This window comes from Procambarus clarkii, chromosome 13 (genome assembly GCF_040958095.1).
Source record: "Procambarus clarkii isolate CNS0578487 chromosome 13, FALCON_Pclarkii_2.0, whole genome shotgun sequence".
Classification (NCBI taxonomy): Eukaryota; Metazoa; Arthropoda; class Malacostraca; order Decapoda; family Cambaridae; genus Procambarus; species Procambarus clarkii.
Window position 1 is genome coordinate 9,328,495 of NC_091162.1, and position 26,995 is coordinate 9,355,489.

Sequence of the window (26,995 nt, forward strand, 5' to 3'; positions counted from 1 at the left end):
TTATAGCAATTTTGAGGGCGGAAAATTAACGTAGAAGGACCCCACAAGCTATTTTTTTTTTATCTCAAGGCAATTAACAATTATTAATTGATTTACATGAACAGGGAATTCTATTTCAATGAACTTATGAGTTGGTCTCCCAGCACGCAGCCAAGGGTGAATTATATCGTAATTATTCGTCTTCATTAATGCGGAGAACTCTGCCTAAAAGGCTCGTTCGAGCTGACTCGTTCACGCTACAGAAATTTCTCACTGATTGTCCCCGTGAGCCCAACCTGTTTTGTAAAGGCTCACTCGCCAGCATGTCGTCAAGCACTCTTGGCTCTCCCTAATGACGCAGCAGCGCCCAGTACACCTGCGACGACCTCAACCACCACACACATTATAATGGAGTGTGGTGGTTGAGGTCTCGTGTTTTCATGGGAAACTCAGCCTCGTGTTTTCATGGGAATTGGTTACCTGCGCTTTCTCTCCTTCTCCGCTTTCATTGCCTCTCTCTCTCTCCTCCTCCTCCTCATCTCCCTCTCTTCTCCCCCTTCTTCCTCTCCTCATCTACCCCCCATCCTCCCCCCTGCGATAGACTCGCTGTCTCTGCCGAACAAAGCGCGATGGAATTTGAGATTGAATCCTATTTTTCTCTGGAGCCGAGACGACCATCCAGCCCGTAAATTGGATTTTGTCGTGTTAAAGGGAACGAAGTTGTGTTCTGTCGTTTCCCTCTTAGTTGACGAAGGGGGAGAGAAGAGGTCAAGTAAGAGTGTAAAGAGATGTGGAAAGAGAAGAGACTCTTACAGCAGGGACGTGCAAGAGGAAGAGACTCTTACAGCAGGGACGTGCAAGAGGAAGAGACTCTTACAGCAGGGACGTGCAAGAGGAAGAGACTCTTACAGCAGGGACGTGCAAGAGGAAGAGACTCTTACAGCAGGGACGTGCAAGAGGAAGAGACTCTTACAGCAGGAACGTGCAAGAGGAAGAGACTCTTACAGCAGGGACGTGCAAGAGGAAGAGACTCTTACAGCAGGGACGTGCAAGAGGGAGAGACTCTTACAGCAGGAACGTGCAAGAGGAAGAGACTCTTACAGCAGGGACGTGCAAGAGGAAGAGACTCTTACAGCAGGGACGTGCAAGAGGGAGAGACTCTTACAGCAGGGACGTGCAAGAGGGAGAGACTCTACAAGAGTAGATGTTTGTTGCAAGGGTGCAAAAGGGGGTAGATTTCGCGTTAAGGGTTTAAGGGAGGTGAGGAAAATGCGAAACTGGGTGTTAGGGGTGTAAGGGGGAGTGTAAAGAGCCACTTTCTGGAACAGGTCTCTAATCCTGTCTATGTTCAGCAGGCGGAAATGTGTGTATGCTGAAGAACAGTGTAATTTCTCCTTTCCTGAAGCACTGCAATCACCTCCTCGGTAACTCACTAACCCCATAGCTAACTCACTAACCACATAGCTAACTCACTAACCACATAGCTAACTCACTAACCCCATAGCTAACTCACTAACCACATAGCTAACTCACTAACCACATAGCTAACTCACTAACCACATAGCTAACTCACTAACCACATAGCTAACTCACTAACCACATAGCTAACTCACTAACCACATAGCTAACTCACTAACCACATAGCTAACTCACTAACCACATAGCTAACTCACTAACCAGCAACACATAGTGACTAAACTATGTGTTGTTTAACAGGTCTAACCCTTTACATGTAGGACACATAGGAATATATGTATAAATTACCACTGTAAGTGAATGGACACTCTCTCTGGTAGCAAATAAACTTACACAATTAAATGGTGGAGGCTGTGGTGTAAAGGGGCAGAGTTTGTCGTGTAATGGAGCAGAAGTTATGTAGCAAGAGGGAAGAAACTCCCAAAAAACCATCAAGAATTATAAGAAAAAACTATTCCAAACCCTCTACATTATTTGGAGACGGAGTCTAGATATTCTGTCATTCGCCACATACTTAAAACCGCAAAGATAACACCACGACATAAAGGAGGGAATAAAGTAGACGCAAGAATGTATAGACTCTATAACACTAACATCTGACACCATAAAAATCTTTGAAGGACAGATCACAAAATACATGGATTCACAGCATCTCCATAACCCTGTACAACACGGGTTCAGAACAGGGCGTTCTTGCCTGTCACAGTTGCTGCACCACTATGACATGGCCTTAGCTGCCATGGAAGACAAACAAAACTCTGATGTAATATACACAGCTTCGCAAAAACTTTCGACAAGTGTGGCCACGGTGCTTTGGCACACAAAAGGAATTATTATCAAGGTATGAACATGAAGATTTAACTACTTAGCAAACAGAACCAAATGAGTAATAGTTAAAACTAATATCCGGATCATTCACTGTGAAAAGCTCAGTCCCCCAGGGTACTATGCTTGCTCCAGTACTCAGTCCCCCAGGGTACTGTGCTTGCTCCAGTACTCAGTCCCCCAGGGTACTGTGCTTGCTCCAGTACTCAGTCCCCCAGGGTACTATGCTTGCTCCAGTACTCAGTCCCCCAGGGTACTGTGCTTGCTCCAGTACTCAGTCCCCCAGGGTACTGTGCTTGCTCCAGTACTCAGTCCCCCAGGGTACTGTGCTTGCTCCAGTTCTCAGTCCCCCAGGGTACTGTGCTTGCTCCAGTACTCAGTCCCCCAAGGTACTATGCTTGCTCCAGTACTCAGTCCCCCAGGGTACTGTGCTTGCTCCAGTACTCAGTCCCCCAAGGTACTATGCTTGCTCCAGTACTCAGTCCCCCAGGGTACTGTGCTTGCTCCAGTACTCAGTCCCCCAGGGTACTGTGCTTGCTCCAGTACTCAGTCCCCCAGGGTACTGTGCTTGCTCCAGTACTCAGTCCCCCAGGGTACTGTGCTTGCTCCAGTTCTCAGTCCCCCAGGGTACTGTGCTTGCTCCAGTACTCAGTCCCCCAGGGTACTGTGCTTGCTCCAGTACTCAGTCCCCCAGGGTACTGTGCTTGCTCCAGTACTCAGTCCCCCAGGGTACTATGCTTGCTCCAGTACTCAGTCCCCCAGGGTACTGTGCTTGCTCCAGTTCTCAGTCCCCCAGGGTACTGTGCTTGCTCCAGTACTCAGTCCCCCAGGGTACTGTGCTTGCTCCAGTACTCAGTCCCCCAGGGTACTGTGCTTGCTCCAGTTCTCAGTCCTCCAGGGTACTGTGCTTGCTCCAGTTCTCAGTCCTCCAGGGTACTGTGCTTGCTCCAGTTCTCAGTCCCCCAGGGTACTGTGCTTGCTCCTGTACTCAGTCCCCCAGGGTACTGTGCTTGCTCCAGTTCTCAGTCCTCCAGGGTACTGTGCTTGCTCCAGTTCTCAGTCCTCCAGGGTACTGTGCTTGCTCCAGTTCTCAGTCCCCCAGGGTACTGTGCTTGCTCCAGTACTCAGTCCCCCAGGGTACTGTGCTTGCTCCAGTACTCAGTCCCCCAAGGTACTATGCTTGCTCCAGTACTCAGTCCCCCAGGGTACTGTGCTTGCTCCAGTTCTCAGTCCTCCAGGGTACTGTGCTTGCTCCAGTTCTCAGTCCTCCAGGGTACTGTGCTTGCTCCAGTTCTCAGTCCCCCAGGGTACTGTGCTTGCTCCTGTACTCAGTCCCCCAGGGTACTGTGCTTGCTCCAGTACTCAGTCCCCCAGGGTACTGTGCTTGCTCCAGTACTCAGTCCCCCAGGGTACTGTGCTTGCTCCAGTTCTCAGTCCTCCAGGGTACTGTGCTTGCTCCAGTACTCAGTCCCCCAGGGTACTGTGCTTGCTCCAGTACTCAGTCCCCCAGGGTACTGTGCTTGCTCCAGTACTCAGTCCCCCAGGGTACTATGCTTGCTCCAGTACTCAGTCCCCCAGGGTACTGTGCTTGCTCCAGTACTCAGTCCCCCAGGGTACTGTGCTTGCTCCAGTACTCAGTCCCCCAGGGTACTGTGCTTGCTCCAGTTCTCAGTCCCCCAGGGTACTGTGCTTGCTCCAGTACTCAGTCCCCCAGGGTACTATGCTTGCTCCAGTACTCAGTCCCCCAGGGTACTGTGCTTGCTCCAGTACTCAGTCCCCCAGGGTACTATGCTTGCTCCTGTACTCAGTCCCCCAAGGTACTATGCTTGCTCCAGTACTCAGTCCCCCAAGGTACTATGCTTGCTCCAGTACTCAGTCCCCCAGGGTACTGTGCTTGCTCCAGTACTCAGTCCCCCAGGGTACTATGCTTGCTCCAGTACTCAGTCCCCCAGGGTACTGTGCTTGCTCCAGTACTCAGTCCCCCAGGGTACTGTGCTTGCTCCAGTACTCAGTCCCCCAGGGTACTATGCTTGCTCTAGTACTCAGTTCCCCAGGGTACTGTGCTTGCTCCAGTTCTCAGTCCTCCAGGGTACTGTGCTTGCTCCAGTTCTCAGTCCTCCAGGGTACTGTGCTTGCTCCAGTTCTCAGTCCCCCAAGGTACTGTGCTTGCTCCAGTACCTTTTCTCAATCTCATATCGGACATAGACAAGAACACAACCTATAGCACTGTATCATCCTTTGCAGATGACACTAGGATTTTTGTGAGAGGAGACAATATAGAGAACAGAGCAGACCTTCAAATTGCTGTAAATTATTGGCCAGATTCACGAAGCAGTTACGCAAGCACTTACAGACTTGTTCATCTTTTCTCAATCTTTGGCGGCTTTGTTTATAATTATTAAACAGTTAATGAGCTATACAGCACCAGGAGGCAGCCCGTCCTCCAAACAGACCCAAAAGTGATTCTATCCACCCGCCAAACCCCCTGTTTATGAATGAAAAACGGTTTACACACGACTCACAACTGCTGACGTTCGAACATACCCGGAACAAGTGCTTCACTGACGAATTTTGTTCGAACCACAGGGATGTAACAGCCCGTCCTCCAAACAAAGATCCAAAAGTGATTCCATCCACCCGCCAAACCCCCTGTTTATGAATGAAAAACGGTTTACACACGACTCACAACTGCTGACGTTCGAACATATCCGGAACAAGTGCTTCACTGACGAATTTTGTTCGAATCGCAACGCTATAAATGCTTCACTCACGTACTACAAATACAAATAATCGCCAACAGAACCTAAACACCTAATCTAACCTGTGCCTATATATGCCCTATATGCTAATATAATATTTATTTATATTTGAGAAAATTCCCGTTTTGAATGAACAGCATGTTAAAATTTACGACTGCGTCTGTGGGGTCGACCGCTGGGTGGAATGGACTTGAATCGAGGACGGGTTGCAGGAGGCTGTTTATAACAATAACAACAGTTGATTGGGAAGTTTTCATGCTTGTAAACTGTTTAATAACTGTAACCAAAGCCGTCAAAGATTGAGGAAAGATGTACACGTTCGTAAGTGCTTGCGTAACTGCTTCGTGAATTAAGCCTCAGGCCTTACAGCGGTCCACAGTAAAGAGAATGACGTTTAATACTAAATTCCAACTCTGCACTATGGAAAAAAATCAAAACTGAAACCATATCCGGTTTAGGGAGCCTGTCGGCCGAGCGGACAGCACGCTGGACTTGTGATCCTGTGGTCCTGGGTTCGATCCCAGGCGCCGGCGAGAAACAATGGGCAGAGTTTCTTTCACCCTATGCCCCTGTTACCTAGCAGTAAAATAGGTACCTGGGTGTTAGTCAGCTGTCACGGGCTGCTTCCTGGGGGTGGAGGCCTGGTCGAGGACCGGGCCGCGGGGACACTAAAGCCCCGAAATCGTCTCAAGATAACCTCAAGATATATATAAATTTCAGTCAAGGTAAGGTAAGTATGAGGAGAAAGCACTAAGCCAGTATGACTATATAACATATGGTTTGAAATATGAGGACAAGGATGAGGGATAGAAAGAAAGGAATGGTGCTCATCCACTTGGATCATCGAGGATTGAACGCAGACCTGCAAGAAGCGAGGCCTCTTGTGTGCCAATGAATCCAAGTGCGGAAACTGGAATCTAGTATTAAACGTCATATTATTTTTAATAGTGTAAGTTAATATAATTGATAATATTGATTGATATCAAGGTATTAATCACAGGCAAATCACATTATAGAACAAGAAATCAACGTAAATGATCTAGAAGTATCATGTGGGAAGACATTGCTCTTAAAGAACACAATAAAGTAGCCATCACAACTGAAAGAACAAGGAACGGACAGACAAGACGATATACCTTTCAGACAAGAGATATCACACCAATAATGATATTGTTAAGTTCAACTACGGGCTCACCATAGCCCGTGCTACTTGGAACTCTTTGTTCCGAGTAGTGAATCTTTAACAACAATAATATTGTTAAGACACTTATGCTCCCAAGGGTAGAATATTGTAACACACTAACAGCCTGTAATATCCCCATTGGCCAAACTATTATGTATTAACGACAAGACCTACCATTAATGTATGATGACTTACTGTAAATATGTAGCTCTTGTAATAGCACTTTCTCTGTAACTAGCTGACATTGTATCTATAAGGTGTGAAGGATTGAAGAAATTGTTTATGTAATAATCTAAGATGAGGTCTGATAAAGACCTTTTGTGCCCTCTGTAATGCTTTTGCGCTACCGCTCACAGGATGAGTATGGGGTGCACAATAAACTACCGCTCACAGGATGAGTATGGGGTGCACAATAAACTAGCAGCCGTCGGCGGCAACAATCAAAATCACTAACAGCCCAATTCAAAGCTGAGGAAATTGCTGACCTGGAGAACTTACAGCGATCTTATACTTCCAGAATTCACCCAATAAAAATGTAAATTATTCGAACCATTTACAATGTTTAATCTGTGTTCCCTGGAGAGCAGGCCGGAGAGATACTTAATAATCTACATTTGGAAACATTAGAAGACTGGTCCCAAATATGAACTCAGGAGACCAGGGAGGCATGGCAGGAAGTGCAAAATAGCCCCGATGAAAAGTAGAGGTGAAATAGGTACGATTATCACCTGTTTAGCTAAACGAACTATTGGGCTCAGTTCCTGAACCCATTGTGTACCTCTGTAACCCTTTCCACCCCCGCACACCTCATAGGTATTGGGTGCATAAAAAAGAAATTTAATTAAAAATAGGTCCGTAAGAGACAATTCTATGAACATAAAGGGACTAATACTAATATGTCATTGGTATGACACAAATGGGCAAAGTTTCTTTCACCCTGAATGCCCCTGTTACCTAGCAGTAAATAGGTACCTGGGAGTTAGTCAGCTGTCACGGGCTGCATCCTGGGGGTGGAGGCCTGGTCGAGGACCGGGCCGCGGGGACACTAAAGCCCCGAAATCATCTCAAGATAACCTCAAGGTATAGCACTGTATAGCACAACACAGTGTGTCACTGTATCAGTGTATTCTTAACTGTTAAAGACTCGTGCAGCAGAGAGGGGCAGACACTGAGATGCTGGCCAAAACATATGGGCCAGGGAGGATTGACTGGGCGCCAATCCAAAAATATATACGAGCCAGTTCACCCAGTAATAGCTGGGTATCTGGTTGTAAACGAATTGACGGGTCGTGTCCCCAGGGAAATAGTGTAGGATAAGGCTTACAAATAACCTATGGAAAGGAAAATCTCTCAATCTGATAAAATGAATATATTTGGGGCTATATAGAAATACATGGGACAAGGCAGGGAATTATTGGATGAAAGAAGTATTATAGGGGGACAATGAAGAGAGCTGGGAGCAAATAGAGGTAAACAGAGAGAGATAGAGAGACATAGAGCAAGGCTGAGAGACATAGAGCAAGGTAGAGAGACATAGAGCAAGGTAGAGAGACATAGAGCAAGGTTGAGAGACATAGAGCAAGGGACAAATACATGGGACAAGGCAGGGAATTATTGGATGAAAGAAGTATTATAGGGGGACAATGAAGAGAGCTGGGAGCAAATAGAGGTAAACAGAGAGAGATAGAGAGACATAGAGCAAGGGGGAGAGACATAGAGCAAGGTACAGAGACATAGAGCAAGGTAGAGAGACATAGAGCAAGGTTGAGAGACATAGAGCAAGGTAGAGAGACATAGAGCAAGGTAGAGAGAAATAGAGCAAGGTAGAGAGACATAGAGCAAGGTAGAGAGACATAGAGCAAGGTAGAGAGAAATAGAGCAAGGTAGAGAGAAATAGAGCAAGGTAGAGAGACATAGAGCAAGGTAGAGAGACATAGAGCAAGGTACAGAGACATAGAGCAAGGTACAGAGACATAGAGCAAGGTAGAGAGACATAGAGCAAGGCAGAGAAGAGAAAAGCAAGGCAGAGAGAAATGAGTGAAAACAAGATAACAAACAAGGAAGAGGAAGACAAGGAACAAGGGAAGAGAACTCTGCTCGTTGATATTTACTCTGTGGAGTGTAATTGGTAGTTCGGTGTTGTCATGGCAACCAACCATCAGAGGACATGTCAGTGTGTGTAAACACACCCATGCCACGTGTGTTTGTACTGTAAACACAGTGACGTTGCTTGTAAACAAACTGATATGATATATAAACTTAGTGACGTTTGATAAAAGAAAAAGTTTAGTCACAGAAAACCATTGAAGTGAAAACAAAGTTGTTTTTTAGTGTTGAAAAGTTTACAGAAGATGACTAAAGACTGTCACTAGTAAAAATTCTGCCAGGGGGGTCATACTGACCCACACCCAGCATGAAGGACCAGGGGGGGGGGGTCATACTGACCCACACCCAGCATGAAGGACCAGGGGGGGTCATACTGACCCACACCCAGCATGAAGGACCAGGGGGGGGGGTCATACTGACCCACACCCAGCATGAAGGACCAGGGGGGGTCATACTGACCCACACCCAGCATGAAGGACCAGGGGGGGGGGGTCATACTCCCCCACACCCAGCATGAAGGACCAGGGGGGTCATACTCACCCACACCCAGCATGAAGGACCAGGGGGGGGGTCATACTCACCCACACCCAGCATGAAGGACCAGGGGGGTCATACTCACCCACACCCAGCATGAAGGACCAGGGGGGGGGGTCATACTCACCCACACCCAGCATGAAGGACCAGGGGGGGGGGTCATACTCCCCCACACCCAACATGAAGGACCAGGGGGGTCATACTCACCCACACCCAGCATGAAGGACCAGGGGGGGGGTCATACTGACCCACACCCAGCATGAAGGACCAGGGGGGTCATACTCACCCACACCCAGCATGAAGGACCAGGGGGGGGGTCATACTGACCCACACCCAGCATGAAGGACCAGGGGGGGGGGTCATACTGACCCACACCCAGCATGAAGGACCAGGGGGGGTCATACTGACCCACACCCAGCATGAAGGACCAGGGGGGGGGTCATACTGACCCACACCCAGCATGAAGGACCAGGGGGGTCATACTCACCCACACCCAGCATGAAGGACCAGGGGGGGGGTCATACTGACCCACACCCAGCATGAAGGACCAGGGGGGGTCATACTGACCCACACCCAGCATGAAGGACCAGGGGGGGGGTCATACTGACCCACACCCAGCATGAAGGACCAGGGGGGGGTCATACTCCCCCACACCCAGCATGAAGGACCAGGGGGGTCATACTGACCCACACCCAGCATGAAGGACCAGGGGGGGTCATACTGACCCACACCCAGCATGAAGGACCAGGGGGGTCATACTCACCCACACCCAGCATGAAGGACCAGGGGGGGGTCATACTGACCCACACCCAGCATGAAGGACCAGGGGGGGTCATACTCCCCCACACCCAGCATGAAGGACCAGGGGGGGTCATACTCCCCCACACCCAACATGAAGGACCAGGGGGGTCATACTGACCCACACCCAGCATGAAGGACCAGGGGGGGGGTCATACTGACCCACACCCAACATGAAGGACCAGGGGGGTCATACTGACCCACACCCAGCATGAAGGACCAGGGGGGGGGTCATACTGACCCACACCCAGCATGAAGGACCAGGGGGGGTCATACTCACCCACACCCAGCATGAAGGACCAGGGGGGGTCATACTGACCCACACCCAGCATGAAGGACCAGGGGGGGTCATACTCCCCCACACCCAACATGAAGGACCAGGGGGGTCATACTGACCCACACCCAGCATGAAGGACCAGGGGGGGGTCATACTGACCCACACCCAGCATGAAGGACCAGGGGGGGTCATACTGACCCACACCCAGCATGAAGGACCAGGGGGGTCATACTCACCCACACCCAGCATGAAGGACCAGGGGGTCATACTCACCCACACCCAGCATGAAGGACCAGGGGGGGTCATACTCACCCACACCCAGCATGAAGGACCAGGGGGGGTCATACTGACCCACACCCAGCATGAAGGACCAGGGGGGGTCATACTCACCCACACCCAGCATGAAGGACCAGGGGGGGTCATACTGACCCACACCCAGCATGAAGGACCAGGGGGGGTCATACTCCCCCACACCCAACATGAAGGACCAGGGGGGGGTCATACTCACCCACACCCAGCATGAAGGACCAGGGGGGTCATACTGACCCACACCCAGCATGAAGGACCAGGGGGGGGGTCATACTGACCCACACCCAGCATGAAGGACCAGGGGGGGTCATACTCCCCCACACCCAGCATGAAGGACCAGGGGGGGTCATACTCCCCCACACCCAACATGAAGGACCAGGGGGGTCATACTGACCCACACCCAGCATGAAGGACCAGGGGGGGGTCATACTGACCCACACCCAACATGAAGGACCAGGGGGGTCATACTGACCCACACCCAGCATGAAGGACCAGGGGGGGGTCATACTGACCCACACCCAGCATGAAGGACCAGGGGGGGTCATACTGACCCACACCCAGCATGAAGGACCAGGGGGGGTCATACTGACCCACACCCAGCATGAAGGACCAGGGGGGGGTCATACTCACCCACACCCAGCATGAAGGACCAGGGGGGGTCATACTGACCCACACCCAGCATGAAGGACCAGGGGGGTCATACTCACCCACACCCAGCATGAAGGACCAGGGGGGTCATACTCACCCACACCCAGCATGAAGGACCAGGGGGGTCATACTCACCCACACCCAGCATGAAGGACCAGGGGGTCATACTCACCCACACCCAGCATGAAGGACCAGGGGGGGGGGTCATACTCACCCACACCCAGCATGAAGGACCAGGGGGGTCATACTCACCCACACCCAGCATGAAGGACCAGGGGGGGTCATACTCACCCACACCCAGCATGAAGGACCAGGGGGGTCATACTCACCCACACCCAGCATGAAGGACCAGGGGGGGGTCATACTCACCCACACCCAGCATGAAGGACCAGGGGGGGGTCATACTCACCCACACCCAGCATGAAGGACCAGGGGGGGGGTCATACTCCCCCACACCCAGCATGAAGGACCAGGGGGGTCATACTCCCCCACACCCAGCATGAAGGACCAGGGGGGGAGATCATACTCACCCACACCCAGCATGAAGGACCAGGGGGGGGGTCATACTCACCCACACCCAGCATGAAGGACCAGGGGGGGTCATACTCACCCACACCCAGCATGAAGGACCAGGGGGGGGGGTCATACTCACCCACACCCAGCATGAAGGACCAGGGGGGGTCATACTCACCCACACCCAGCATGAAGGACCAGGGGGGGGGTCATACTCACCCACACCCAGCATGAAGGACCAGGGGGGGTCATACTCACCCACACCCAGCATGAAGGACCAGGGGGGGTCATACTCACCCACACCCAGCATGAAGGACCAGGGGGGTCATACTCACCCACACCCAGCATGAAGGACCAGGGGGGGGTCATACTCACCCACACCCAGCATGAAGGACCAGGGGGGTCATACTCACCCACACCCAGCATGAAGGACCAGGGGGGGTCATACTCACCCACACCCAGCATGAAGGACCAGGGGGGGTCATACTCACCCACACCCAGCATGAAGGACCAGGGGGGGTCATACTCACCCACACCCAGCATGAAGGACCAGGGGGGTCATACTCACCCACACCCAGCATGAAGGACCAGGGGGGTCATACTCACCCACACCCAGCATGAAGGACCAGGGGGGGTCATACTCACCCACACCCAGCATGAAGGACCAGGGGGGTCATACTCACCCACACCCAGCATGAAGGACCAGGGGGGGTCATACTCACCCACACCCAGCATGAAGGACCAGGGGGGTCATACTCACCCACACCCAGCATGAAGGACCAGGGGGGGGTCATACTCCCCCACACCCAGCATGAAGGACCAGGGGGGTCATACTCACCCACACCCAGCATGAAGGACCAGGGGGGGTCATACTCACCCACACCCAGCATGAAGGACCAGGGGGGGTCATACTCACCCACACCCAGCATGAAGGACCAGGGGGGGGTCATACTCACCCACACCCAGCATGAAGGACCAGGGGGGGGTCATACTCACCCACACCCAGCATGAAGGACCAGGGGGGGGTCATACTCACCCACACCCAGCATGAAGGACCAGGGGGGTCATACTCACCCACACCCAGCATGAAGGACCAGGGGGGTCATACTCCCCCACACCCAGCATGAAGGACCAGGGGGGGTCATACTCACCCACACCCAGCATGAAGGACCAGGGGGGGTCATACTCACCCACACCCAGCATGAAGGACCAGGGGGGGGTCATACTCACCCACACCCAGCATGAAGGACCAGGGGGGGTCATACTCACCCACACCCAGCATGAAGGACCAGGGGGGGTCATACTCACCCACACCCAGCATGAAGGACCAGGGGGGGTCATACTCACCCACACCCAGCATGAAGGACCAGGGGGGTCATACTCACCCACACCCAGCATGAAGGACCAGGGGGGTCATACTCACCCACACCCAGCATGAAGGACCAGGGGGGGTCATACTCACCCACACCCAGCATGAAGGACCAGGGGGGGTCATACTCACCCACACCCAGCATGAAGGACCAGGGGGGGTCATACTCACCCACACCCAGCATGAAGGACCAGGGGGGTCATACTCACCCACACCCAGCATGAAGGACCAGGGGGGGTCATACTCACCCACACCCAGCATGAAGGACCAGGGGGGGTCATACTCACCCACACCCAGCATGAAGGACCAGGGGGGTCATACTCACCCACACCCAGCATGAAGGACCAGGGGGGGGTCATACTCACCCACACCCAGCATGAAGGACCAGGGGGGTCATACTCACCCACACCCAGCATGAAGGACCAGGGGGGTCATACTCACCCACACCCAGCATGAAGGACCAGGGGGGGTCATACTCACCCACACCCAGCATGAAGGACCAGGGGGGTCATACTCACCCACACCCAGCATGAAGGACCAGGGGGGTCATACTCACCCACACCCAGCATGAAGGACCAGGGGGGGTCATACTCACCCACACCCAGCATGAAGGACCAGGGGGGGGTCATACTCACCCACACCCAGCATGAAGGACCAGGGGGGTCATACTCACCCACACCCAGCATGAAGGACCAGGGGGGGTCATACTCACCCACACCCAGCATGAAGGACCAGGGGGGGTCATACTCACCCACACCCAGCATGAAGGACCAGGGGGGGTCATACTCACCCACACCCAGCATGAAGGACCAGGGGGGGTCATACTCACCCACACCCAGCATGAAGGACCAGGGGGGGTCATACTCACCCACACCCAGCATGAAGGACCAGGGGGGTCATACTCACCCACACCCAGCATGAAGGACCAGGGGGGTCATACTCACCCACACCCAGCATGAAGGACCAGGGGGGGTCATACTCACCCACACCCAGCATGAAGGACCAGGGGGGGTCATACTCACCCACACCCAGCATGAAGGACCAGGGGGGGGTCATACTCACCCACACCCAGCATGAAGGACCAGGGGGGGGTCATACTCACCCACACCCAGCATGAAGGACCAGGGGGGTCATACTCACCCACACCCAGCATGAAGGACCAGGGGGGTCATACTCACCCACACCCAGCATGAAGGACCAGGGGGGGTCATACTCACCCACACCCAGCATGAAGGACCAGGGGGGGTCATACTCACCCACACCCAGCATGAAGGACCAGGGGGGTCATACTCACCCACACCCAGCATGAAGGACCAGGGGGGGTCATACTCACCCACACCCAGCATGAAGGACCAGGGGGGGTCATACTCACCCACACCCAGCATGAAGGACCAGGGGGGTCATACTCACCCACACCCAGCATGAAGGACCAGGGGGGGTCATACTCACCCACACCCAGCATGAAGGACCAGGGGGGTCATACTCACCCACACCCAGCATGAAGGACCAGGGGGGGGTCATACTCACCCACACCCAGCATGAAGGACCAGGGGGGTCATACTCACCCACACCCAGCATGAAGGACCAGGGGGGTCATACTCACCCACACCCAGCATGAAGGACCAGGGGGGGGTCATACTCACCCACACCCAGCATGAAGGACCAGGGGGGTCATACTCACCCACACCCAGCATGAAGGACCAGGGGGGGTCATACTCACCCACACCCAGCATGAAGGACCAGGGGGGTCATACTCACCCACACCCAGCATGAAGGACCAGGGGGGGTCATACTCACCCACACCCAGCATGAAGGACCAGGGGGGTCATACTCACCCACACCCAGCATGAAGGACCAGGGGGGTCATACTCACCCACACCCAGCATGAAGGACCAGGGGGGTCATACTCCCCCACACCCAGCATGAAGGACCAGGGGGGGTCATACTCACCCACACCCAGCATGAAGGACCAGGGGGGTCATACTCACCCACACCCAGCATGAAGGACCAGGGGGGGGGGTCATACTCCCTCACACCCAGCATGAAGGACCAGGGGGGTCATACTCACCCACACCCAGCATGAAGGACCAGGGGGGGGGTCATACTCACCCACACCCAGCATGAAGGACCAGGGGGGGGGGTCATACTCACCCACACCCAGCATGAAGGACCAGGGGGGTCATACTCACCCACACCCAGCATGAAGGACCAGGGGGGGGGTCATACTCACCCACACCCAGCATGAAGGACCAGGGGGGGGGTCATACTCCCTCACACCCAGCATGAAGGACCAGGGGGGTCATACTCACCCACACCCAGCATGAAGGACCAGGGGGGGGGTCATACTCACCCACACCCAGCATGAAGGACCAGGGGGGGGGGTCATACTCACCCACACCCAGCATGAAGGACCAGGGGGGGTCATACTCACCCACACCCAGCATGAAGGACCAGGGGGGGTCATACTCACCCACACCCAGCATGAAGGACCAGGGGGGTCATACTCACCCACACCCAGCATGAAGGACCAGGGGGGGGGTCATACTCACCCACACCCAGCATGAAGGACCGGGGGGGGTCATACTCACCCACACCCAGCATGAAGGACCAGGGGGGTCATACTCACCCACACCCAGCATGAAGGACCAGGGGGGGTCATACTCACCCACACCCAGCATGAAGGACCAGGGGGGGGTCATACTCACCCACACCCAGCATGAAGGACCAGGGGGGTCATACTCACCCACACCCAGCATGAAGGACCAGGGGGGGGTCATACTCACCCACACCCAGCATGAAGGACCGGGGGGGGTCATACTCACCCACACCCAGCATGAAGGACCAGGGGGGTCATACTCACCCACACCCAGCATGAAGGACCAGGGGGGGTCATACTCACCCACACCCAGCATGAAGGACCAGGGGGGGTCATACTCACCCACACCCAGCATGAAGGACCAGGGGGGTCATACTGACCCACACCCAGCATGAAGGACCAGGGGGGGTCATACTCACCCACACCCAGCATGAAGGACCAGGGGGGGGTCATACTCACCCACACCCAGCATGAAGGACCGGGGGGGGTCATACTCACCCACACCCAGCATGAAGGACCAGGGGGGTCATACTCACCCACACCCAGCATGAAGGACCAGGGGGGTCATACTCACCCACACCCAGCATGAAGGACCAGGGGGGGGTCATACTCACCCACACCCAGCATGAAGGACCAGGGGGGTCATACTGACCCACACCCAGCATGAAGGACCAGGGGGGTCATACTGACCCACACCCAGCATGAAGGACCAGGGGGGGTCATACTCACCCACACCCAGCATGAAGGACCAGGGGGGGTCATACTGACCCACACCCAGCATGAAGGACCAGGGGGGGTCATACTCACCCACACCCAGCATGAAGGACCAGGGGGGGTCATACTCACCCACACCCAGCATGAAGGACCAGGGGGGGTCATACTCACCCACACCCAGCATGAAGGACCAGGGGGGTCATACTCACCCACACCCAGCATGAAGGACCAGGGGGGGGTCATACTCCCCCACACCCAGCATGAAGGACCAGGGGGGGGTCATACTCACCCACACCCAGCATGAAGGACCAGGGGGGTCATACTCCCCCACACCCAGCATGAAGGACCAGGGGGGGGGGGTCATACTCACCCACACCCAGCATGAAGGACCAGGGGGGGGGGGTCATACTCACCCACACCCAGCATGAAGGACCAGGGGGGGGGGGGTCATACTCACCCACACCCAGCATGAAGGACCAGGGGGGGGGGTCATACTCACCCACACCCAGCATGAAGGACCAGGGGGGGGGTCATACTCACCCACACCCAGCATGAAGGACCAGGGGGGTCATACTGACCCACACCCAGCATGAAGGACCAGGGGGGTCATACTGACCCACACCCAGCATGAAGGACCAGGGGGGGTCATACTCACCCACACCCAGCATGAAGGACCAGGGGGGGGTCATACTCCCCCACACCCAGCATGAAGGACCAGGGGGGTCATACTGACCCACACCCAGCATGAAGGACCAGGGGGGTCATACTGACCCACACCCAGCATGAAGGACCAGGGGGTCATACTGACCCACACCCAGCATGAAGGACCAGGGGGGTCATACTCCCCCACACCCAGCATGAAGGACCAGGGGGGTCATACTGACCCACACCCAGCATGAAGGACCAGGGGGGGGTCATACTCACCCACACCCAGCATGAAGGACCAGGGGGGGGTCATACTCACCCACACCCAGCATGAAGGACCAGGGGGGGGGTCATACTCCCTCACACCCAGCATGAAGGACCAGGGGGGTCATACTCCCTCACACCCAGCATGAAGGACCAGGGGGGTCATACTCCCCCACACCCAGCATGAAGGACCAGGGGGGTCATACTGACCCACACCCAGCATGAAGGACCAGGGGGGGGTCATACTCCCCCACACCCAGCATGAAGGACCAGGGGGTCATACTGACCCACACCCAGCATGAAGGACCAGGGGGGTCATACTCCCCCACACCCAGCATGAAGGACCAGGGGGGGTCATACTCACCCACACCCAGCATGAAGGACCAGGGGGGGGTCATACTCACCCACACCCAGCATGAAGGACCAGGGGGGGTCATACTGACCCACACCCAGCATGAAGGACCAGGGGGGTCATACTCACCCACACCCAGCATGAAGGACCAGGGGGGTCATACTCACCCACACCCAGCATGAAGGACCAGGGGGGGGTCATACTGACCCACACCCAGCATGAAGGACCAGGGGGGTCATACTCACCCACACCCAGCATGAAGGACCAGGGGGTTATACTCCCCCACACCCAGCATGAAGGACCAGGGGGGGGTCATACTGACCCACACCCAGCATGAAGGACCAGGGGGGTCATACTCACCCACACCCAGCATGAAGGACCAGGGGGTTATACTCCCCCACACCCAGCATGAAGGACCAGGGGGTCATACTCACCCACACCCAGCATGAAGGACCAGGGGGGTCATACTCACCCACACCCAGCATGAAGGACCAGGGGGGGGTCATACTGACCCACACCCAGCATGAAGGACCAGGGGGGGTCATACTCACCCACACCCAGCATGAAGGACCAGGGGGGGGTCATACTCACCCACACCCAGCATGAAGGACCAGGGGGGTCATACTCCCCCACACCCAGCATGAAGGACCAGGGGGGGTCATACTCACCCACACCCAGCATGAAGGACCAGGGGGGGTCATACTCCCCCACACCCAGCATGAAGGACCAGGGGGGGGGTCATACTCCCCCACACCCAGCATGAAGGACCAGGGGGGGTCATACTCCCCCACACCCAGCATGAAGGACCAGGGGGGGGGGGTCATACTCCCCCACACCCAGCATGAAGGACCAGGGGGGTCATACTCACCCACACCCAGCATGAAGGACCAGGGGGGGGGGGTCATACTCACCCACACCCAGCATGAAGGACCAGGGGTGGTCATAATCACCCACACCCAGCATGAAGGACCAGGGGGGGTCATACTCACCCACACCCAGCATGAAGGACCAGGGGGGTCATACTCCCCCACACCCAGCATGAAGGACCAGGGGGGTCATACTGACCCACACCCAGCATGAAGGACCAGGGGGGGTCATACTCACCCACACCCAGCATGAAGGACCAGGGGGGGGGGGTCATACTCCCTCACACCCAGCATGAAGGACCAGGGGGGGGGTCATACTCCCTCACACCCAGCATGAAGGACCAGAGGGGGGGGTCATACTCCCCCACACCCAGCATGAAGGACCAGGGGGTCATACTCCCTCACACCCAGCATGAAGGACCAGGGGGGTCATACTCCCCCACACCGGGGGTCATACTCACCCACACCCAGCATGAAGGACCAGGGGGGTCATACTCGCCCACACCCAGCATGAAGGACCAGAGGGGGGGGTCATACTCACCCACACCCAGCATGAAGGACCAGGGGGGGGTCATACTCACCCACACCCAGCATGAAGGACCAGGGGGGTCATACTCATCCACACCCAGCATGAAGGACCAGGGGGGTCATACTCACCCACACCCAGCATGAAGGACCAGGGGGGTCATACTAGTAGTAGTGGGATTGACGCCTACGACCGTGCGTTTTGTTTTTTTCCGGGCCCGGTCTCCGCACCCCCTGATTCCAGTACGCCTACGACCGTGCGTTTTTGTTTTTCCGGGCCCGGTCTCCGCACCCCCTGATTCCAGTACGCCTACGCCCGTGCGTTTTGGTTTTTCCGGGCACTGTCTACGCGCCCTGGGTTTTCTCTATTCAACTTGCCTAGGGATTAAAAAGCCGGTCCCTGGCATCCCCAAATTTCGTTGGCTTAGTGACCCTGCACAGACATTGCTAATGGTCAATGACGTCACCAGGTAGCCGCTCAGCATTCCTGCACCGGCATGTTCGAGGGGATTAAAAAGCCTGTCGTAGCATCATGAGTTTTGCGATACAACAGTATCCTTGAAACCTAATATAAAATACCATCATCCCTAGTCTATTTTTAATTTCATATTTACTTCCAACCATCGCCCATTACATTCATCAAAGGGAAACAAGTATGTGAGGGAAGAACATAACTTCAGCACTGCAAGAAGTTATGTGTGTATTTTCAAGTTCGTCCCCTGCTACCTGTATTTACCCAGGTCTTTTTCCTAAATATAAAACTTATCCAATTCATTCCTATTCTGTTTCATGTTGATACGTATAATAGGTTATAAATATTCCCCTTTAGTATGACCATTCAGTCACACCTCTATCATGTCACCCCTATTTCTTCTTCTTCGTCGTCGTTCTAGAGAATGTAATTTGAGCTATGACAATCTTTCTTGAAGGATCGTTTATTATGCATAGGGCAAAAAACAGTAACCCTGAAACCTAATGTAAAATACCATTAACCCTAGACTATTTTTAATTTCCTATTTACTTCCAACCATCGGTCATTGCATGAAACAAAAGGGGAGCAGCACTGCAAGAAGTTATTTGTGTATTTTTCGAGTTCTTCCCCTGTTACCTATATTCACCCAGGTCTTTTTCCTAAATATATAACTTATCCAATTCATTCCTGTTCTGTTTCATGTTGATACGTATAATGGGTCATTAATATTCCCCTTTACTATGACCATTCAGTCACACGTCTATCATGTCACCCCTATTTCTTCTTCATCATCGTCGTTCTAGAGAATGTAATTTGAGCTTTGAGCTTGGACAATCTTTCTTGAAGGATCGTTTATTATGCATAGGGCAAAAAATAATATGAAAAAACTGCTATCAGTCGTTTATATGAAAAACAGAGCCCTGGGCATTGGTGATTTCAATGCGTTTTCAGTAGTAACCAATATTGTCCTTAACCTCACACACGTCTCACATTCGCTCAAAACATACCTCCCACACCTTGCTATGGCATATAACAAATAAAAAAATCTCATTCAGTAAAAGCAAGCCTCTCATATTTTAAAATAAGGCCTTCTGCGGCGCGAGGCGCGCTAAATGCGGATCCCAGGAGGTTCACACATAAGTGTGAACTCTTAATCTAGCTTAATACCTCACCTATACTCTGTGCTTCATCAAAGTTGATATTCAGCTACAATAGCTCGTATTTTCGCTCGTTGCTTATATTTTCTGTTATTCATGAACCCGATCAAACCTTCCTAACCTAACCTAACCTAACATATTATTTATAACAAACAAATACATTCTACAGACCAGTTATTGTTGTTGTTTAGTGACATCGTGAAAAGCGAACTCAGGTATAGGGATAAGGTGTTGCTGGCCATTAGCACATAGGTGTGAAGGTATTACAGTACCTTACTGGTCAACTATGTATGACGTCACCAGACAACCAATGCTACCTTTGGCGTCCTACTGGCATGTGTATTTAATGTTATTATTCAAAAATGACTAGACTAACCATCCCCACCTAACCTAATCAGAGGACTAAGAATATACATTTTAGTCATCCACAACTGTAATCATTATTCAGTGATAAGTTCAAAAGTATAACAGAAGCCCAAATGTCGTACTGCAATTTAAGCAGAATCGTACATCTGGCAGCATAGCAGGTGAGCTGAACATAAGAATAAAGGTAACTGCAGAGGTCCTATTGGCCCATACGAGGCAGCTCCAATATATTTCCACCCAATCTCATTCATGTCCACCCTATGCTTAAAACAACCAAGGGATCCCACTTAAAGTATTAGTTTACAACAATAGTTTTAATAAATAGCTCTTATTCTAGTTTTATACACAACAGCAATTATGAAACCCTATAGCTAGATATTCTACTATAATCCACAAGTAGTTACCACACATCTGGCAGTACAGCGGATTAGTGGCTGTGTTCATAGGCTAGTCAACTGTCCTCACATCCATCAAATAGATATCCAAATGTCGCACCTCAATTCATCCATCTAGCAACTCAGCTGGATGTTAGCCACTATATTCATAGGCTAATAATTTCTACACCTCAAAAAATCCTAGTCTTGCTACGCAAATCAGCTTACTTGTTTCTAAACCAACACTCGCAAATACAATCATGCATACCTACACATACTTCAAAACCTATGCATTCATAGAGAATAGCCTAGTTTTTGCCACCATTTCCCCATTAATCAGATGTAATTTATGCCATACACACAGAAAATACGTCATTTACACACCAAATATGCCATTTATGCACAAAATATACTATTTACACTCAAAATATACCATCACATAAAAAAAATATGAGATTTTCATACAAAATATGTCAGTTGCAAACAAAAATATACCATTTACACAATATTGCATGTACACTCAGAGTATGACATTTACACAAAGTACCGTATTTTGCACAAATATATCAAAATGCTTATACATTTAGACAATCAAAAATGCGCTTTAACTAAAATTACACAATTTCACAAACGTAATTTTCACAAAATACCCACACATTGTCTCATAAACCAAAATACACTTACACCATAAAGATCTATTTTATCAAATTACAGAGCTTACACAAAATACACAATTTTCACACACAAATACAGTTGCACCAGTTCCACTTCAACAAATTAAAAACACAACGTTCATAAATGCACTATTATCACAAAAATTATTACACAGTTTGTGTAATTATTTTACATCTTTGCACAATTAATACAAGAAAACTTGCTATATAATTACTCAGCTTGCACAATGACAATCAATACCCAAAGGTAAAAATAAACAATTCGTCCATATGCAATTACACAACATGCGCAATTAATACACAACTTATACAATATTACACATCTTTCATATTTATTACACACAACTTGTACAAATGCATATCTAGCACAAATACATACAATACATAACTACCCCAAATATGAAAATACACAACTAGCATAAATACACGATTTACACAAATACAATTGCGACATTTACACAACTAGCTCAAAAATATAATCAATACACAACTTACCAAAATATGAACAATACATAACTAGCACATATTCATTAAATACACAACTATGCAATTTCCGCAAATACACATACAAAAACATATACAATTAATACAGACAACTTGCACAAAACAATACACAATTTATAGAAATATAATCAATACATAATTTCAATAATCATACAACATATGCAAAATACATAATCTGCACAATTAATACACAAGTATATTAATTGTACTATATATGTACAAACACAACCAACTGGGTCAAACAATACACAATTTGCATGATATTTTTCTGGGTATATTTAGGACATTAATTATAATATGCTGAGTTTATCCAACTCCCCAAAAGTCAGAATTTCACATATAAAAATGTTTCTTATAACTTCCAATGAGCTCAATATATAACACATTCTTTTTCCATTAAGATATCAACATTATTAGTGCTAAACTATTCATCTAACATATGTCCACTGTTTTTATGTCTTATTAATACCTTCCTTGTTACATTCTCTCCAATCAGACCACCATATTTATGTATTTATTCAAACCATCTAACAGACTTATTTGTTCTAGCCTTAGTTATGTTAGGGCAGGTGGGGTTAGGTGGAGTCAGTATTTTCTATGATAATTTTAGACAAATTTGCTATATCTGATCAAAATGCATCCTGTTAAAACTTAAATTCATCTAAATCTATCAAAAATATACTTATACTACGCAATTTGACTAAATTCTACCTAGCTAAACTTACTAAATATGAGCATCCCATATCCTCACATACAAGCCTATGTCGCCTCTGTCCATACATTATATGAGTCTGTCATATAGCACGAACCCCAAATAGGAAAATTTACACTATTTCATAAACATACTAGTTCATTACCCTAAGATATTATATATGTCCTTCCCTACACGACCTCACCAAACCTGACCTAGCATATCCAACCCTGGATTTGGTAAAAGTTGGCGAAATGTATGCTATGCCACCTAAATTTCACCAAATTTAAGGCAATTTCCACCAAATATACCCAAATGTTGTGTATCATAGCATCGCCAAAGCCCATTTTCACCTATTCCATACTATCCTACACAACCTCACCTAACCTGACCTAGCATATCCAAACCTGGATTTGGTTAAAGTCGACGAAATTCATGCTATGCCACCTAAATTTGACCAAATATACCCAAATGTTTCATATCACAGCACTGCCAAAGCCCATTTTTACCTACATTTTCTCCTATTCCATCCTACCCTACGCAACCTTACCTAACCTATCCTAGCATATCCAAACCCAGATTTGGTTAAAGTCGGCGAAATTTAAGCTATCCCACCTAAATTCTAACTAATTTAAGGCAATTCCCACCAAATATATCCAAATGTTCTGTATCACAGCACTGCCAAAGCCCATTTTTTTACCTACATTTTCTCCTATACCATCCTACCCTACGCAACCTCACCTAACCTATCCTAGCATATCCAAACCTAGATTTGGTTAAAGTAGGCGAAATTTAAGTTATCCCATATAAATTTGACCTAATTTAAGACAATTTCCACCAAATATACCCAAAAATGTTTTGGAACATAGCACGGCCAAAGCTCATTTAGCTGAGTTTTCACCTATTCCAACCTGCCCTAGACAACCCTACCCATCCTCTCCTGGCATATCCAAAGTCAGATTTGATTATAGTTGGCGAAATTTATGCCTTTCCAACCTAAATTTTACCTAATTTAAGCCAATTTCCACCGAATATACCCAAATGTTTTGTATCTAGCATAGTCAAAGTTTATTTTAGCTGAGTTTTCTCCTATTCCAACCTGCCCTAGACATCCCTACCCGGCCTCTCCTGGCATATCCAAAGTCAGATTTGATTATAGTTGGCAAAATTTATGCCTTTCCAACCTAAATTTTACCTAATTTATGCCAATTTCCACCGAATATACCCAAATGTTTTGTATCTTAGCATGGTCAAAGTTCATTTCACCCAAGTTTTTCACCTATTCCATCTTACCTTACACAGCCTTACCTAACCTGACCTAGCATATCCCAAGCTAGATTTGATTAGAGTTCGTGAAATTTAAGCTTACTCACCTAAATTCAACCTAATTTAAGACAATTTCTACCAATATACCCAAAATGATTTGTTACATAGCTCAGCCAAAGACCATTTTACCCGAGTTTTCACATATTCCAACCTACCCTACATAGCCTTACCTATCCCTGACCTAGCAGATTTGATTAAAGTTGGGGAAATGTAAGCTATCGCCATCAAATTGGAGACAATTTCCACCAAATATGCCTAAATGTTGTGTATCATAGCACAGCCAAAAACCCATTTTACCCACATTTTCATCCATTCCATCTGAACCTGGACCTAGCCTCTGATACTACAAATACTCAGAGAAGTGATGTTTTTTGGATATGTACCTAAATGCCCGTGCCTAACCTGCAAGAGTCTCGGAGCTTTTACCTATTTTTCTTCAAAAACTGAAGTTTTGGATATGAACCTATCCGCACTGTGCCTAACCTGCTAGGATCTTTGTTGAACATTGTAACCATATTCACAGAAAAGTGATGTTTTGGATATGGACCTAACAGACCCTCTCCTTTAAAACTTGGAACTGTGTTCAATATTGTAGATATAGTGTTGGGTATGTGTTTTGTTTTTACACATCAACCCAACCGTCCTGGACCTAACCTCCCTTCATCTAACTTCAAATTTATTGTATATATGGGAAGAAGGTGTTGTTTATGCATCAACCCAACCTCCCTGGACCTAACCTCTGATACACGAATCTTGGTTCAATATTGCATCATACTCGTAGCATATTTTTTTTTCACATAATTCAACCAACCTCAACCTAACCTCTATTACCTGGGGGGAGGGAGGTTAATGGAAAATATGATAATAATGGGAATTTTCTCTACATCAGTTCAACTTAACCATCCTTAACCTAACCTTAGTTAGAAAGGGATATAACTCACCAAAGCTATTTAATTACCATTTACCTTATTTTCCTTATCCTAACCCATAACCAGAGGGTTTAGACCCCCCTTTACCTCGAAATTAGAGTACAGGGTTAAATTAGGGAATGATAGGTTTATGTGCGAAAATATATTCCTACCTTAAATATATAGTATAATTTCGAGGTAAAGGGGGGGTCTAAACCCTCTGGTTATGGGTTAGGATAAGGAAAATAAGGTAAATGGTAATTAAATAGCTTTGGTGAGTTATATCCCTTTCTAACTAAGGTTAGGTTAAGGATGGTTAAGTTGAACTGATGTAGAGAAAATTCCCATTATTATCATATTTTCCATTAACCTCCCTCCCCCCAGGTAATAGAGGTTAGGTTGAGGTTGGTTGAATTATGTGAAAAAAAAATATGCTACGAGTATGATGCAATATTGAACCAAGATTCGTGTATCAGAGGTTAGGTCCAGGGAGGTTGGGTTGATGCATAAACAACACCTTCTTCCCATATATACAATAAATTTGAAGTTAGATGAAGGGAGGTTAGGTCCAGGACGGTTGGGTTGATGTGTAAAAACAAAACACATACCCAACACTATATCTACAATATTGAACACAGTTCCAAGTTTTAAAGGAGAGGGTCTGTTAGGTCCATATCCAAAACATCACTTTTCTGTGAATATGGTTACAATGTTCAACAAAGATCCTAGCAGGTTAGGCACAGTGCGGATAGGTTCATATCCAAAACTTCAGTTTTTGAAGAAAAATAGGTAAAAGCTCCGAGACTCTTGCAGGTTAGGCACGGGCATTTAGGTACATATCCAAAAAACATCACTTCTCTGAGTATTTGTAGTATCAGAGGCTAGGTCCAGGTTCAGATGGAATGGATGAAAATGTGGGTAAAATGGGTTTTTGGCTGTGCTATGATACACAACATTTAGGCATATTTGGTGGAAATTGTCTCCAATTTGATGGCGATAGCTTACATTTCCCCAACTTTAATCAAATCTGCTAGGTCAGGGATAGGTAAGGCTATGTAGGGTAGGTTGGAATATGTGAAAACTCGGGTAAAATGGTCTTTGGCTGAGCTATGTAACAAATCATTTTGGGTATATTGGTAGAAATTGTCTTAAATTAGGTTGAATTTAGGTGAGTAAGCTTAAATTTCACGAACTCTAATCAAATCTAGCTTGGGATATGCTAGGTCAGGTTAGGTAAGGCTGTGTAAGGTAAGATGGAATAGGTGAAAAACTTGGGTGAAATGAACTTTGACCATGCTAAGATACAAAACATTTGGGTATATTCGGTGGAAATTGGCATAAATTAGGTAAAATTTAGGTTGGAAAGGCATAAATTTTGCCAACTATAATCAAATCTGACTTTGGATATGCCAGGAGAGGCCGGGTAGGGATGTCTAGGGCAGGTTGGAATAGGAGAAAACTCAGCTAAAATAAACTTTGACTATGCTAGATACAAAACATTTGGGTATATTCGGTGGAAATTGGCTTAAATTAGGTAAAATTTAGGTTGGAAAGGCATAAATTTCGCCAACTATAATCAAATCTGACTTTGGATATGCCAGGAGAGGATGGGTAGGGTTGTCTAGGGCAGGTTGGAATAGGTGAAAACTCAGCTAAATGAGCTTTGGCCGTGCTATGTTCCAAAACATTTTTGGGTATATTTGGTGGAAATTGTCTTAAATTAGGTCAAATTTATATGGGATAACTTAAATTTCGCCTACTTTAACCAAATCTAGGTTTGGATAT

At 49.4% G+C, this 26,995-nt stretch overlaps 1 protein-coding gene across 1 annotated transcript in view; it reads left to right on the plus strand.

Moving 5' to 3' along the window:
* The first annotated feature begins 767 nt into the window (after positions 1-767).
* The window catches only part of LOC138364322 (proline-rich protein 36-like), a 79,782-nt gene continuing 53,554 nt past the window's right edge, over positions 768-26,995 (plus strand). Inside the window, exon 1 of the mRNA XM_069323924.1 lies at positions 768-1,185. Coding sequence (XP_069180025.1) covers positions 768-1,185 — 418 coding nt within the window. The remainder of the gene's footprint in view (positions 1,186-26,995) is intronic.